This window comes from Microtus ochrogaster, linkage group LG9 (genome assembly GCF_000317375.1).
Source record: "Microtus ochrogaster isolate Prairie Vole_2 linkage group LG9, MicOch1.0, whole genome shotgun sequence".
Classification (NCBI taxonomy): domain Eukaryota; kingdom Metazoa; phylum Chordata; class Mammalia; order Rodentia; family Cricetidae; genus Microtus; species Microtus ochrogaster.
Window position 1 is genome coordinate 16,844,660 of NC_022034.1, and position 17,727 is coordinate 16,862,386.

A 17,727-nucleotide genomic window follows, 5' to 3' on the forward strand; every position below is an offset into this window, starting at 1 on the left:
GCCAAGAGGGTCTTGCCCTACATCCTGTGCATCTCCAGCTTATGACCCTGTCTGACCTTCTCCTCAAAGCCTTTATCACTCTCTGAAATGCTGTGCTTCATTGCTTAGCATTTACTAACCCTTCTTTACTTACTCATATTTGATTTTTATGAGACTGGGACCTACAACAGGCCCTACAGTTGCAGCAGAAAGGGACTCCTGGCCTTCGCTGTGTAACAGCAAGCCTGAGACTGTGGCCCTGTGACTGACTGTTCCAACAACTCACTAGTAAAACCCTGGTGCCTCCCACTTCCTCCTACGTTCTCATTTCTGCTAATCCAAACATTTGGGTTTCAACATCAAGACTTCCTATCAGAAACTCTACTGTCTGCATCTTTGACCCCAATCAGAGAGATTTATAAAAATATCTCAATTGTCCTGGGGTCTTAAAACTCTTGCCTTTGTCACTGATGCTAAGGTCACAATACGTTCACCTTCCTCTGCCAAAAACCCACGTTTCTGAAAATGACTGTCCATGGGGATGGTTTGAGAAGAAAAACATAAAGGAAAATTCAATGAAAAGGAAATCATTTGGGTTACTCAGAAATGTAAAGTGGGTATTTATTTTATGAACTAATGCAGGGAGCCGGACAGGATCGCCATTATAAGATGGCACCGACATCCTGTCTTGTTGGAAATAAACAACTCCATATTTGGCTATGCCTTTGGGAGCTGCATGTCTCCCGCTTCCCGCATGAGCCGTGGATAAGGGTCCTTGGGCCTATCCCGATGCAGTCTGGTGTCAGCTGATGGTGGCAGCCAATCACAGGGCGACCCGTGTGCCTACTCCCTATATAAGCAGCTGCTTTAGTGCTCTCAGGCCCCCTTGCTTCCTGCTCTCCCTCAACCAAGGGCACTCCATTAAAGCGTGATCTGAGAAGAATCCTCGTGTGGTGGTTGTTCTTTCTCGCTGGTTGAGAAGTTCGCCGCAAACTAATACCCTCTGTAATGCCCTAAAGAGATATTTATTTGGATATTTATTTAGCCCATTTAATAATTTTAAAAGCAACCTTTAGTTTTCAAGCCATATATATATCTCGATACCGAAACTGTAGCCACCAGCGGGGCTGGCATCACGGTATCTGAGAGAGAGCAGAGCCTGCTCCACTTCGGCAAAGACTGCAAACTCCCCTCCCCTGTCAGCAAAGCTGCCAACACACCAGCTTCAAAGACCAAAATAAATAAACTAGAATCAAAACAAAGAGAGAATGAAACCTTGATCAAAAGAACCCAGCACAACCAATTCCTTGTGTGGCCAGGGCTGCTCCCTTGTACAGTTTTTTAAAACTTAAACTGTCCTTGAACATGGAAAAAAGTTAAGTCCTTATAAATTCATCAACTTAATTCAAGTACAAACCAAGAAGCATTCACTACTGTTCAAAATGCCTCCACATTCTATTTGCTGAAACTAAGTAAGAAATGTAGTTTAAAGTACTACGTGTGTGTGTGTGTGTGTGTGTGTGTGTATACACGATTCTCTCTTTGGTGTTTAAAACATCGTACCATTCTTTGAAGGTATTATCTCGCACTACATGCTGAAGCCAGGTGGTCGGAGAATAACTACAAGGGAAGATGAACTAAGTTATAATAAAAATCTCAAAGTCAAATGTGTAAATGAACCAACCCATCATCATTTATCCCTTTTATCTCTTAAGCATTTTATTCCGAAATGACTTAGCATTATGGGAAGGCGGCAAAACCTGAACAAAGACTTTCTGATCAAAGATGTCCACCCCAGCCTCCCTATGAAGAGCTCCTGCAGGTTTATGAGAACTAAGAGCCTGCGCAGGCTGGTACAGAGTCACTGCTCTGCAGACCTTGCTCCGGTTTCCCCAGTCTTTACAGCAATAGCTTTTCCTGACCAGTGCAGCACCCAGCGCCATAATAACCTTTCCTGACCAGGGCAGTACCCAGCGCCATAATAACCTTTCCTGACCAGGGCAGCGCCCACACCGCCATCTTCCCTTGGGGCCTTAACACCTCGAAAGGGCACAGGCCAGGACTTTGTAAAATTCCTTTAAAGCTGGGCTATCTCATGTTCTCAAAGGATTAGATTGTTTTCCTCCATTTATAATAGTGTAAGGATCTCATCTCATTCAGTCCCTACCAAGTACTTCTAGGCTTAGGTCTAATTATTTCACAGTCTAAGGAGACACACACACACACACACACACACACACACACACACACACACACACCACTTTGGGCAAGGGGGAAAACATTTTGGTAACTTTATCTTGTAGGGATTGCAAAGTAGCAACAAAACTTTATTTAAAGTGAAGAAATACACACTCACAATCAAACACACATGCACACACACAATAAATGTTCAATTTCAAAAGAAAGGACATGTGCTATGTCATGTGAGTTTGTCTGTTCATCCTAACAGAACTATCAGGTTTTCTTCTTGAATTTGGGGGCTATATGACTTCCTGTATACACATTTAAACCGTTACAATTTCCTGATGAATGAAATTATTTATCATCTTAATATATCAATCTTTATCATCACCTCAAGTGATGTCTTTTGGCCTTAACATATTCGGTTGTTTGGTTCCTTATGTGCCAGGATCCTCTGTACCAACAACCAGCGCTGGCTGAACCATCTCTTCAGCCCCTGCTATACACAGAGGAAAGAGACTTGTTCCATTTCCCAAAAGCAGCTCATATTGGAGTCATAGTTTTTATTAAGAGCCTCTTAAAAACAACAATGTTGCAAAATAGCCTGAATGCTACCGTTAGTGGCTCGGACAAGAAATCAAAACACTTTTCACTAAATCCCTGTTTCGTAACTTTTGCTGGTTGTTGACCTGCCCCATCCTTGGGTAACATTTTCACACAAGGCTATTGTTGCAAATGCACAGGGTCTCATGGTTCTACCATGCTGTTTACAAATTCTCCAGAGCATGGCACCCTCCTCCCTGCCTGAGAAGCCCAGTCAGGTTCTAACACTGCCCACCGCTCTCATGTTTTCTAGCTTCGTGAAGGTCTTCTGGTGAGTGATTTAATTTTGGGAAATTTGACCGAGAAAATTTTAACCTGAAATCTGCCTCCTGACCATGAACACTAACTCTCTAGGAAAAGCAAGAACTCATTTATTTTTCAGGCTCACTCTTGGATCCTCAAGAGGTACTGGTTGAAATATCAGTGACAGCTTTAGCAGTAGGGACACCAATGGATGACTTTAATTAGTATCATAGCAGACAGTCTGTGAAGTGCCCTTCATACACTGACTATGAAATCCCTAGAAGACACTACGTGCTATTATGATCCATGCGTGGTGGTGGTTTGGATGAGAACTGCCTCCCCACCCCCTCCATATCCCACACCCCACACGCCATAGACTTCCATATTTGGACACTCGGTCCCTGTTGATAGCACTGTTTGGGAGACTATGCAACCTTTAGGAGGTGGAGCCTTTCTGGAAGAAGCCCTCTGGGGCGGGCTTTGAGAATTTACAGCACAGCCACACTTCCAGCTTGCTCTCTCTGCTTTCTGTGTGTTTTAAGATGCGATCTCTCGGTTCCTGGCTCCAGCCACCTGCTGCCATGCTTCCCACATGATATGGATTCTCCCGCAGGAGCTGCAGGTCCAAATCAACTCCTTCTTCCATAAGTCATTTCTGGCCATGAGATTTTATCACAGCAAAAATAAAAGGTAATAGATGTGTCATATTTCTGGTGAGAACATTCAAGTTCTAAAATCCGAAAGAATTTTTAACCAAAATAGTCTGGAGAAGTAGAATAATTCGGATTGTTTGAGGCCCGCTTTTATTCCAAGCCTTTTATTCCAAAGGTGACTCATCCCTTCGACATCTACACTATCAGAGAGGGGCCTCCTAACCACGCTTTGCATTCTAATCCATGCTTCAATGCAGCACAGCAGGAAATGCCCAAAGCTTTCAGGAGACAGTCAAGTCTCAGTGGCATCCTTTATCCCCTGAGCAACCCTACTATATAACTTGAAACCCCTTCATTATCTACCTAAGATTATGTCAGATGAAATATTTTATAAACTCAGCTTCTAATGGAATACATGCTGGCTCTTCTGCTTCCACCCTTCTCAATAAAGTCTATTTCTTCCAAACCAACTCAAACCTCAGGTGTAGTAGAGATTCTCCTTTACATAGGTAGGGGCTTATCCTAAAAAAATAATTATACAATTATGATGATTATCAAACAAATGTTTTTATGTGTATGAATGTATTGCCAAGTATATGTGTATGAGCACCATATGTATTCCTGGTACCCGTGGGGGCCAGAAGAGTTTGGTGCCCCCCCCCCGGAACTAGAGTAACAGATAGTCATGAGCCAGCATGTCAACATAAGGTCAACACATGGTCTAGACCACTGAGCCATCTTCCCAGCCCTTATAACTGTTTACTTATCACAGAGGGAATTTTACAGTGGAAGCATCTGGCAGATATAGTCCCCATTATTGGGAACATCAACAATGACTGCCATGCTCCTAAAGTTATGCACCAACAGACAACATCTCCTAGTAGTCTCCTACCAATAATCAGCTCAGGGGGGCCACAGTTACAGAAAGCTGAGGAGCTAGTTCAAATTTAAAGACACTAAACACAATCTGCGTGTAGGAGGAGTAAAGTATTTTCTATTTGGGGTAATTGCCAATTTAGCAAATAATATACATTAGATAATACGATTATAAAAATTCTAAATATTCTGAACTTGACCATTGAACTTTGGCGAGTTCCTTTATTTTTACAAGACTATATTTGGAGGTAGGATCTGTAATTTACATTGAATGGACTTACTAAAAATATATTAATAACAAAAGTATCATGTACTTACATATGATTCAACCATCTTAATCCACAGAGAATTAAGATAAAATACAATACCAAATATGAAATTGTCAGAAGAAGAATTAACTAGGTGTACTTGCAAACCGTGATATTGGTCCCCCACAGTATGTGAAGAATTGGAGAAGCCTAAAATTGGGGTGATGGTCAAGTGTGCTAAATATCTGAGCTGTGATAGCATGCTGGAGAATCCAACTCATGTTCTTAACCAAATTTTGCTTAGAGGGTGTACACGGTTGGAATTCTCGAGGACACTTCCTGGGTTAGAGATTTACTCTGAAAGCAGCACACACACACACACACACACACACACACGCACGCACGCACGCACGCACGCACGCACGCACGCACGCACTCCCGAGGAGGACCCCAGCCTCGTCCAGAACTTTCCCATTCCTGTATGCAAGTGTTACACCTCTAAGTCCCCAATGCCAAGAATCCTAGGAGTAAGGGAATGAATAAATAGCTCCAAGGAAACACTGTTTGGGGACCTGTCAGCAGCCTACAGGCTGGAGGCCTTGAGGGGCCCAGTGCTAATAATCCCAGAAGAAGCTGCTCCAAATTGAAAAAGCAGTTCTGTGAAGCAAACCCTTTGTTCCCTGGGGATAGGGTGGGGGAAGAACTGCTGGGAAAAGCCACTGGGTGGAATTCGGCCAGTTTCAGTGGTCAAGGAGGCCCCGTGGCACCACTTCAAGACCTGCTACTCCTGACCACTGCCCCAGTGGGAACTGAGCGGCTCTAGTCTCACCCAGGACACCCTGCAAACAGGAGACTCCCGAGCCCCTCCCATGAAACAGCTGCGGGGACTCTACCTCGGGCGGTGAGGCGGCGTCGCGGGGGCGCTCCAAGCTCCCTGAGCCCAAGGTGCCGCTCTGGCTCATCTTGGCTGGCCCCTCGAGGTGCTGCTGAGACCCAAGAAGCTGGGAGTGTCGTTCTGAGCGCCGGAGTCAGGGACACTGGTGCGTCTCCTGGAGCAACAAGTAAACAGAATAGGAGGCGGCGCCTGTTGCCTGCACTAGCTGGAGGCCAAAGCCTGCTCCAGACCTGCAGACCACAAGGCAATTATCCCTTAGGGATCTATCCTCCTACCTACTAAAGACAGTTAGGGACAGAGACAAAGGGGAGAAGGGGGACACATTACCACCGAGCAATTAATTCCAGGTTCTTAAGGCAGTGCTGGAGACTGAACCCAGGGCCTCATGGGTGTTAGGCAAGCATTCAAACAACTGAGCCGCATGTCCAACCAACCCTCTTAGCTGGTTTTTTGCTTTGTTTTGTTTTTTAAAGAGTCGCGCGTTCACTCTTTTCCTGGTTCTGCAAAGTGGTTTGTCCTGGTGAGTGAACGCTCTTCGTTCCACCTTCTCAATAACCCCGCCTCGAAGCACAGATGTAGCAACGCTGTGCCGGTATCCTCGTGGCTTCTTGCGACAGAGTTGCAGGTGGCCTTTCACCAACAGCAGCTCCAAGTGTTCCCCCGAGATTTGAGAGTGGATATATAAGCCAACAGTCACAGGGTAATGAAAGAAAAGCCAAGGACACACAGCTGCCAATGGAAAACCGAAGACATCCCAGACCCGAAAGCTAAGTTTGGTGGAGGAGCCAACCCCAGGGCCACATCCTTTGAAAGCCCTGGGACACATGTGCTGTTGGAAACACACATGAAATTGGGGCTGAAGCAGCTTTTCTCAGATTCCATCCAGTCATTCTGGATGTATCCATTGCTTTTTCGCGGATTTCTTGGCCTTGGCAGTGGTTATTGTTGTTATCTTTCTGAGGTTTTGTACAAGGATATGTTGTAGGCTGGGCATAGTTCCTCCCTCAGTATCCCCACTGCCTTTCTGTGACCTCGTGAGTCCCCTCTGCCCCACAGAGAGTTTTCTTTCTGCTTCTCTGCCTTGAATATACATAATTCACATATACACACATGCACACAAAATCTTGGAACCACAAATGGGAGAAAATTTGTCCTCCTGAGGCTGGCTTAGTTCACTTGATGGGATTATCTTTAGTTGCAGCCATTTTCCAGCATTTTCCTTTGTGACTGAATGACTACTGTGTGTGTGAGTGTATAAATATATAAATATATATACACATATATATATGTATATGTATATATATTCCTTACCAGTCCTCTGTTGTTGGATACCTAGGTTGATTTTAAAATTTAAATACTATAAATAGTACTGTGAAAACAACCTGCACTGTCTTAATTGACACATGTATAGGGTACCATGCAGTGCTTGACAGTAGCTTGTAGCGTTACAGTAATATAGCCATATATCCAATATATCTATATCTAATATTCAATATAAACATTATAGTAATATAGCCATATATCCTATCTAAGCTCATGTCAGTACTCTCACTTGAAGACACATTAATTTTGAAATTTCCTCAGTGGAAACTATGCTTTTGGAATCTCCTATTTATAGTAGCATTCATAGGAAACACATCTTCCAGTGAGTCTTTACATGGCAGTGGAACTTCTGTGGATTTATTTACCTTTCCATGAACTGGCACTGTCCAAGCAACTGCAAAGCAGATGAAAACATGAGGTGTCTGGGAAAACCAGCCTGGGAAAAGGCCCCTCTCCATTAACTTCTATGCTATTGTAGAATTCCATTTGCTAAAGTCTATTTCTGGTCACTTTGGTTGACCTCAGATTTTTTTTTTTTCATGAAAACAAGAGATCTCAGTTTTCACAGTTCCCAAGGCTCATTGTGAAACGATTTGTCCCCTTGTCAAGGCATAAGTACTCTTACAGTAATGGACACAGGAAAGTACTGCCTGTGCTCTTTCTTCCGTGTTAAGACATGAACCCCAGTGATTCTTGGTACCTACATCTGATGCTGGAATCTAGCGATGTCTAGGCAGTTGGGCAGGTGGGCTCAGAGGCCTGGGTTACGGAGGGGCTGCACTGGAGAGCACTGGGCCTCTGGCGTGATAGCACTTTGGGCTGGGCTTTGGAGCATACCATTAAGATGGTAGCTTTAGCAAAAGAAAGAAATAAAATAAGTAAAGTTTGCTCCCATCCTGTCTTCTTCCAAAACATTGAGGGTGGGAGCAGCCCATGGGTAAGTAATACACTAGGGTCCATAATTCCCCTGTGGACACTTATGTCTTTCTTTACAATGACAACAGAGGCATGAGCTACCAGCTGCACACACTTGTACACATCACATGACTGTTTTTATAGAAGAGAGATGCTCCTGATTAGGGCTCAGGCTGAATTTGGACAGTGTGGACCTGGGGTTCTAAAGGTAGTAAGCTGGGGAAGAGCAATATGAACACTAAACTTCAAGAAGGCAGAAGGACAGCAGTGAGCTGGATGTAGAAAGAGGGGCGTGGCAAGGAGGCCCCAGGGGGGAGGACTGCCACAGGGAACATGAGATGTGAGATTCAATAGAGGGTAGCAGAATGATGAGGAGACGGGGACCCATGTGTGTGACCACCTATTTCTGACCTCACTGGGCTCAGGGGATCATCGTGGGAGCCAGTCAGACAGCAAGAGGACAAAGCAAAGGAGGGAAGAAGAGAAGGGGTTCAGTTCTTAGTTAGGTTTCTATTGCTGTGAGAAGACACCATGACCATGGCAAATCTTATAAATGAAAACATTGAACTGGGGCTGGTTTACAGTTCCGGAGATTTGGTCCATTATCATTACGGAGGGAAACATGGCAGCATGCAGGCAGACATCGATCTCTGTGAGTACGAGGCCAGCCTGGCCTACAAAGCAAGTTCTAGAACTGCCAAGGCTGTTACACAGAGAAACTCTGGCTCAAAAAACCACCAAAAAGAAAAAAAAAAAGTGTATCATTCAAACCACTCCTATGACACGAGTAATGTAAGGATTATTTTTATTTTTAAAAGTATGTTTGGTTTAACCCCAACCAAGTTCCTATGCCTATGTTTGTATCTATCCAAGATCATATATTGGGATACTTGTAACAGTGGGAACAGGATTATCTCTGACTCTTTTACTGGCTTTTGGGACCCTACTCCTCATACTGGATCACCTTGCCCAGCCTTCATAAAAGGGGAAGTGCTTAGTCTTATTACAATTTGATAAGCCATGTTTTGTTGATACTCATGGGAGACCTGCCCTTTTCTAAACAGAAACAGAGGAGCAGTGGATTGGGGAAGGGGGTGTGGAGATGGGGGAGATTGGGAGGCGAGAAGGTTGGAGAAACTGCAACTGGGATGTAAAATAAATGAATACGCATACTTATTTATATTAATAAATATGTTTTATTTATTTATTTATTTATTTATTTATTTATAAAGAGAGATGAAAGAGATCAGTCCCTGTGTAAGAGCTGCTTCAGCAAGGGGGTGTGGAGATGGGGGAGATTGGGAGGCGAGAAGGTTGGAGAAACTGCAACTGGGATGTAAAATAAATGAATACGCATACTTATTTATATTAATAAATATGTTTTATTTATTTATTTATTTACTTATTTATTTTAAAAGAGAGATGAAAGAGATCAGTCCCTGTGTAAGAGCTGCTTCAGCAAGCTACTGTGGACACTGTGTCAGGATGCCCTCATCAGGAAAGAGCTGAGCCAACAAACACCAAAAAATGCTGGTGGCACTTTCACCTTGAACTTCTCAACCCCTAGAACTATGAGAAGTAATTTTATGTTTCCAGTGACCCGTTCTAATTTTTTATATTTTATTTTAGCAACCTGCATGGACTAAGACAGAACTAAATGGATCCTAGTCAAAGGCTACACACAGCTATTTAGCCCCTTAAGGAAAAGAGAAATAATTTCAGCACACATTACTGAAACCTATGGAAGAACAGGGAAAGGTCTCCCGAGGGTTTGCTAATCCTTGCTCTCTAATAAATGAACAATGGTTATCAGTTTATCAGTTCGTCCTAAAATGGGTCCCCTGTCTGTTACTTGTGTTCCTGTCATAGCTGGTTGTGAAGCACCAGTGTCACTTTCTGTGATTGCCACAAATGACCATTCCATTGTCTAAGAACAAAATTCAAGCTGGGCAGATGGTTCGTCAGGTAAGCCAGATGGCCGGATCTCCAGTGCCCACGAGGAAGCTGGCCAAGGCGGCACATACTGTAACTTACAGAAGGGAGGTGGACACAGGAGAGTTCCTCAGACGCCTATGGACTAGTTAGCTTGCAGTTTACAGCATATAAAAAAAGGAGACCCTTCCTCAAACAAGATAGAAGACTCTTTATACACACACATGCACATAGACAGAAATAAAATAGAGTCTTAAAAATTAGTTGCCAGGTGGTAGCAGCACACACCTTTAATCCCAGCACTCGAGAGGCAGAAGCAGGCAGATCTCTGTGACTTTGAGGCTAACCTGATCTACAGAGTGAGTTCCAGGACAGGCTCCAAAGCTATACAGAGAAACCCTGTCTCAAAAAAACAAAATAAAATTAATACCATGGGCAAAAGATTCAGGAAAGCATCTAAGAGATTTAACTTTCTGATGTTGGTAATGTGCTTACTTTTGAAGTTTTGAAGACTTGAGTATGATCCCCAGAGCCCACATAAATCAAAGACGGGTGGATGTAGTGATTCTTGATTATAATCCAGTTATCCTAGGGAGGCAGAGACAGGCACATCCCAGGGGTTGATCCCAACCAGTGTAGTCTAGTCGGTAAGTTCTAAGTAAATGGAGGGGGGCGGGGACATTGGCAGCTGTCATCTGTCCTACATACACACACACATACATACAAATATACACACTCGAGCACAAACATTCACCCAGAACTGGTTGCAGGTTAGATTTGGCCATGCTTCCAGCCTGCAATCCCAGATCTGATGTATAAGAGTCGGGGGGATGGTCTCTGCAAACACCATGGCCAGCAGAATGTCAATCTAACAAGACAAGAAGGAAATTCATTTCAACATGACTCTGTAGCTGGTGTTGGTTCAAACTTTAAAAGCCTGACCCCAGTTGGTTTATTTCAGGCATACTTAAGCACAGCACAACTTGGAAAAAAAGTTCCTGGGGGTAATGGACTCAAGCCTATGTGTACAACACAGCTTAAGACATGACTGCTTGAAACTCTTGTAAAGTACAAGTGATATCACCCATGAGGATAGGTTCTATAGAGTAACTCCAGAAATAGGCTCAAGATAAACCAGGTCAGAAGAATCTAGGGTAGCAGATGTGGCCTGGTCATACAAACAGTGCACAGACTATTCATCACATCCGATGCCAGCTTCTGGGTGGAAAACACATCATACATTTCTCCCTTTGAAGAGATCATACATTTCTCCCTGTGTGTTTAACATTCCTTAGTGCTCATCAGTGAGTAGAAGGTTCTACGTGCCTTCTACAGTCTAGAACAAAATTTGAAATATAGATACACTTCCTTTTATTTATTTTGTTTGCATTTTGGGACAGGGTCTCACTCTGTATCCTCGGCTGACCTGGAACTCACTACATAGATCAGGCTGCCCTCAGACTTGCAGTAATCCTCCTGCTTCAGTGCAAAAATTACAGGTGTGTGCTGACACGCCCAGCTTTAAATTTCCATCCAGAATCAGTTTAAGGTAGCTGGTGTAGTAAGTGATTGCCTAGGAAGTGTTCAGATACAACGTTACCTCAACCTCACAGATTAAGAGCCCTTAGTACCTCTATATCACAGGCAGCAAAATAGGCTCCAAGAAATTAAAGAATTTGCCCATGATCATAAGACTAGGAAATAGCAATATCAGAATTTGAACCCAGACAGCCCAGCTCAAGGATGTGTCCACCCTGGCAATCTGAGAACTTCAAAGGCTAGGGATAAATTCAAGAACTTTCCATATTTTTTTTTTTTGGTTTTTTTTCGAGACAGGGTTTCTCTGTAGCTTTTGGTTCCTGTCCTGGAACTAGCTCTTGTAGACCAGGCTGGCTTCGAACTCACAGAGATCTGCCTGCCTCTGCCTCCCGAGTGCTGGGATTAAAGGCGTGCGCCACCAACGCCCGGCCATATTTTTTAAATAAACAGATATCTTTTACTTTATGGGCATTTTTTCCTATATGTGAAAAGATCTTGATCTCATTAATAATCTGATTTCAGTGAAGGTCGGATTGCCAACTTAGTTAAAGCCAAGAGAATGCTTCATTCTACATCATTTTCATTGATGCATCTATTATTTTCAGCCATCAGGAAGAGCCTCTAGGTGACCGAGGAAAGGCTAGCATTTGGAAAACACTGTAGAGGGAAATAGCAGGATTTCCTAGTAGCATTGAGGGAACACCTAAGGTTTATGGCCAAGGTTTTAAAATGAAACCAGTGATCTCTATTGTATTATATTATTTTTCTCCTCCATTCCAATTTTTGGAGAAAATGAAACACATTTGCTTTCAACCAAAGTCAAGGTCACAGCAGGCCAGTAAGATCGAGAGGGGAACAGAGAAGTTCCGTACTTGCAAGGGAGTCGTCACAATAACGGATGTGGAATATGAGGGGATAGTAAAGGAAGTGGAAGAGGAATGAAGGCATGTGATAGTTAAAGAGTAATAACGAGGTCATAGCATCGATGAATGAAGGATGGGAGGAGGTCAGCACCCCGCAGCAGTGGGCTATTCTAGTAAATAATTGGGAAGACAGTGGGTGCTGCGTAGATGAGATGTTTGAAGCCAGAGAGGGTGCAGTCTCCTGGGCTAGGCTGTAACCATGGAAACGGGTAACTCAGTTGAAAAATGGGGGACAAAATCATTGCTCCCAAAGCAGGTAATCAGAGAACAAAATGGCCCAGATGTTAGACAGGTCACCCGCTGGGATGCTGATGTCACCAAGGATGGTGGTAGAGGAGGGCAGCCAGGAGCAAAAGTCCTCAATAGATATGTCACTCAGAAACCAAAACCGGCCTATGGGGTTGGCAGGATTTTTTCTCAGACAAGAGCCTAGCTCTTTCTCTTGACGGCTAAAAATAATGGATGGCTCAAAGAAAATGATGTAGAATAAAGCATTCTCTTGGCTTTAACTAAGATGGCAACCAGTCCTTTACTGAAATCAGATCATTAATGAGATCAAGATCTTTTCACATATAGAAAAAAAATGCCCATAAAGTAAAGGATATCTTATCATTTAAAAAGTATGGAAAGTCTTTTGACTTATCGCTAGGCTTGGAGGTCCTAAGATCACCAGGGTAGGCATATTTAAGCCGGGCTGTCTGGGTTCAAATTCTGATATTGCTATTTCCAATCTTATTATCATGGGCAAATTCTTTAATCTCTTTGAGCCTATCTTGTTATATGTGATATAGAGGTACTAAGGACACTTATTCTGTAAGGTTGATACAAAGATGATATTGTTTAGCATGTGCAAGGTATCTGCCATGCAGAATTTGGGACAAAGTTAATAAGTATTAGATGTTAGCATTATTGCCCTAAAACAGAATAGAGAATTCTGCCAATAAGGAACAGAAAAACAGAGTGAATGTTTTTATTCCGCCAGACTAACAACTTTGAAAAACCACAAGCTTAAATTATTCTAACTAAATGTACAAGAATAAAATTTTATAACATCTTCTTTGCTTTGGGAAAACAAGAAATTTTAGAAAGGAGTTGAAAACACCTTACTTTTAAGATCAGACATCAAGCTCATCATGGAGATACATGCATGTAACATCAGCATTTGGGAGGCAGACTCAGGAAGATCAAGGCCACCCATTGACTACATAGGAAATCTAAGGCTAGCCTGGGCTACATGAGGCCATGCCTCAAAACAATACAGAGCCAGAAGATGGCTTAACAGTTGAAGGCATTTACTGCTGCAGAAACCTGATGGCCTGAAATTCTATCCCCAGAACTCATGCAAAAATCTAGAAGAGGTAGCAAGAGACATGGATCCATAATCCTGTTAGGTGAGTGGCAGGGACAGGAGGATTCCCTGGAAACTTGCTGGCCAGTTAACCTGGAATACCCTACGCAGCAGAAATGAGAGGCCCTTCTTTGGCAAAGGGAAAGGAGGAAGCAAATCCCATGAGTTACCTTTTGACCTCCATACACTCCCATGGCAGACTCGAGCCTACATTCACACATACGTACACACCAAGAAAATAAATGTTTTTGATTTTTTAGGCCTCCTATTCTTAAACCACAGCAGAGAGATGCAGAATGCCTTATAAAACCCTAGTATTTCCTGGGTCAAAGGAAAACATTAATCCAACTAACTCTCTCATCAAACTTAAAGAGTGTGGTCAACATGGGATAAGGGGTTTCTCAATGAGACCAGGAGACAAGGAAAGCTGTAGACCTCAATCACTAATGCCTCGTCCCTTCGGCAGCTTTGTTTATCACCTAAGATAGTAAGTAGGCATTTAGTTTTGAAAGATCAAGCCTCCACTCAACACAGCATCAAGCAGAACCTACTAGAGCTGGAGGGATCTAAGAACTTCACTCTCAACAATGCTCAGCTGTGCCTGGACCCACACTGTAGCTTTGTGCTACCCTCGGCCTTAGGTCAGGGAAGCTTCCTTTTACAGTGGTCAGCAGTTAATTCAGGGCCTGGCGGTTGACTGTTGAGTGCTCGGCCCTAAGCATATGCTTCGTCCCATCGAGGGGGACATCTGGAAGAGGGGGCAGAAAGAAAGCGATAAGAGCCGGAGGATGAGAGGAGCACCCAGAAATGTTGCCATCTGGGCACAACATGGCCATAGCACCCACAAACACACAGCAGCTGTTATCTGCAGCAGGCCTGGTCTAGATCAAGCCTGTCAACATTTATTATCATTATTTGATGTGAGATTCCCCTCTGTATGTTGTGAATACCATTGGTCAATAAAGAAACTGGCTTGGGGAAAACTAAACTGAATGCTGGGAGAAAGAAGGGCAGAGTCAGGGAGAAGCCATGGAGATGCTGCCAGAGACAGATTTGTAATAACCTTGCTGGTAGGCCACAAACGTCATAGTAAAATGTAAAATATAAAATACTGGAAATGGGTTAATTCTAGATATAAGCGCTAGCTAGCAATATGCTTAAGTGATTGGCCAAGCAGTGATTTAAATAATACAGTTTCTGTGTTGTTATTTTGGGTCTGAGCTGCCGAGCGGTCAGAACTACCAAGTGGTCCACCTACAACAACTATTATTGTTGTTGTTATTATTACAATGGCATGGAGCCCCATCCATGGGAGCCCTGGTTTGTTCACATGTGTGATGAGGGTGGCTGACTGAGCGTATGCCACAGTGCACGTATGAATTTGTCTTCCTTAGGATCCAGGACCATTTGTAAGAAGTTTCTGCAGGTAATCTGTCTAAGAACAGTGTGTTAGCAGCAGACTTACAGCAACCTACTTGAAGGTATTCAAGAATACTCTGAGATAGCAACAAAAAACCACTAACATTGGATTGTTATTAATAATATTGTCATTGTGGGGTGTGGCGTGCAGGCATGGGGTCAGAGAACAACTCTCTGAAGCCAGTTCTCTCCGTTCACCTTTATGTGAGTCCCCAGGATCAAATCCAGCATCACACCTGAGCAGCAAAGCATCTCTACCCGCTGGGCCGCCCTCCTTGCCAGGACCCTTCCTGACACCGCAAAGCTCTCCAAGGAGCAAAGAGAAAGTTCCTCAAAGCACGACAACTGATCAAACCTTCAGCTAAAATCAAGCCGAAGCCCCAGCTATCTCTGATTCTTTCAAACGCCCTTATCAGTTTGGAAAGTCTCGCATCTCTGAGCGGGGTGGAGAGGGATGTAGGATATTCCTGATCCCATTTTAGACATGTTCCGGATGGCTTTTAAAACTGTGCCAACTTTCAAACAAAACACAGTTCTCCTTTCTTAAAATCAAGAGAGAGAGCTACCTCGCTCACACTGCTTCCGGTCCAGCTGCCTGGGCTGATTTTACGTTACCACCAAGAGTTCTTCTCTTCTACTGATTCATAGGTTGATCTCAATTAAATCTATTTATAAATTTGCATTACCAGTCATGAGCTTACTTGACTATTAAAACTCTTTAATCGAGAAAGAAAAGGAAGATGAAGGAAGCAAGATACAGGAAGTATCTTGGCAATCATATGATCATTTTAAAAATATCGAGCCTTCCCCGAGTTTCTTCACAAAGCTCTAGAAGCTTCATCCCAGACAAAGCAATCGGTTCAGAACACCAGCTTCTTCTCTTTCATTTAATAAATCGGTCTGCTCAATATGCGCATTGATCAGGCAATGGGAAGGATTTAGGGCTCCCCTCTGGGTTCAGATCGATGAGAAACAGTGAGATTTCAAAATTTCAATACGTTTATTGTAAACCTGATAAATAATAAGGCATAATTCAAGGTAATAAAGTCATGGAAAAATACAATCAAGGAAGTTTTCTTTAAAAAAAAAAATCAAAGACAGGTTTTTGGGGATGGGGCATGCAGAAGGGATTTGCAGCAGCTGGAGAACTCAGCTCGAGCCAGACCTCGCTTCCCTCACAGGGAAGGGGAAATCAGAGAAATGGGAGGCGATGTTTAGAACTCTTTGAGAGACGTAAGGTGGAAGGAGGCGAGTTCAGCACAAATCAGGGTGGTTATAAATTTTGCAAGCGCATTGGAATGTCCAGGTCAAGAGGCAAACTGGCCAAGCTGGTATTTCTCAAACTTTCCGAGGTATTTTAGGAGTCTGGAAAATTGTTGCCTCTGGCGAATTCATTTCCCAACATAATCTCTGTGTGGCAATTTTGCCCTGTTGGTAAAACCACTGACTCGAAGGAGAGTTTTGCTCTTTTTGTCCATTCTGGAGCCATTTTGATTTTTATGTTACCAGTAATAGTTTGATGACAGGCTAGAAAATGACTTCCCAGGGAAGTAGATATTACTCAGCCTGTCAAAGACAGACAGGGAGAAGTGCTCCCCTCGCTGATATTCTGGAGCCTCCAGACAGGCGTTTGGACCTCCCATGAGCACACAGATCTCTGAATCAGCCCCTATGCACCTAAGTATTCACTCTCAGTCACAAAACACAAAAAGCAGCTTTAGCTCGCTCCAAGGCAAAAGCATCGATTTATATTTCTATTTTTCTGCTGTAGTCATAGGGTCGCCAACTGTTTCGCTGGTCACAAAACACAGTTAGGTGTGACCCTGAAATCTGACCTCTGGGACGTGGGCAAAAGTGAAATATATGACTTCCGAGTTCAGCCCAGGAAAAGACTCCCCTGTGCTTGCCGCCTCTCTTTGCCCTCGTTTTCATAGACCATGATATCCTTAGGACCCCAGAGTCTCCCTCTTGACTCCGCAGAGCTAGATACTTCCACACGTATCCCAGACAAGTGGACTTCGTAAGAATAATTTCTATTCTATCAAGCTGCTGAGTTGTGGCTGTTATAGAAGCTAGCACAATCTTAAAGATAAGGTGTCCTGTTATTTAAGACAAAACAGGGCAGGGGGGGGGGAGATGGCTAAGCAGGTAAAGATGCATGCCACTGAATCTGAGTTCACTCATCGGAACTCACACGGTAAAAGGAGAGAAATGACACCCACAGGTTGTCCTCTGATCTCTGCATGCATGCTCACACACAGACACACACAAACATACACACACACAACAAAGAAAGAAGGAAAGGAACGGAGGAAGGAAGGAAAAAAGGAAGGAAGGAAGGAAGGAAGGAAGGGTAACTTGAAAAAGAGAGGGAAAAGGAAAGAAAAAGGGAGGGAGAAAGGAGGAAAAGAAAAAGAAAGAAAAGAGATATACTAAAGTTGAAGGAGTGGTAAAGAGCACTTCAGTGGACCTGGACTCAGTTCCCAGTACCCACATGACAGCTCACAACTTTCTGTAACTCTAGTTCCAGGGTATCTGATGCCCTCTTCCGGCCTCTGCAGGTATTGCACACACATGGTATATTGATACTTGCAGGAAAAAACACTTACATACATAAAAATAATTTTTTAAATTATCTTTAAAAAAGAGT

General features: G+C 43.4%; 1 protein-coding gene across 2 annotated transcripts in view; it reads right to left on the reverse strand.

Annotated features, from left to right (window-relative positions):
* Positions 1-5,803, reverse strand: part of Ccdc170 (coiled-coil domain containing 170) — a 78,798-nt gene extending 72,995 nt beyond the window's left edge. For both annotated transcript variants that reach the window (XM_026787324.1, XM_005363433.3), the window contains exon 1: positions 5,677-5,803. In XM_026787324.1, the coding sequence (XP_026643125.1) occupies positions 5,677-5,745 (69 nt within the window). In that variant the 5' untranslated portion in view covers positions 5,746-5,803. The remainder of the gene's footprint in view (positions 1-5,676) is intronic.
* Between the last annotated feature and the right edge of the window lie 11,924 nt (positions 5,804-17,727).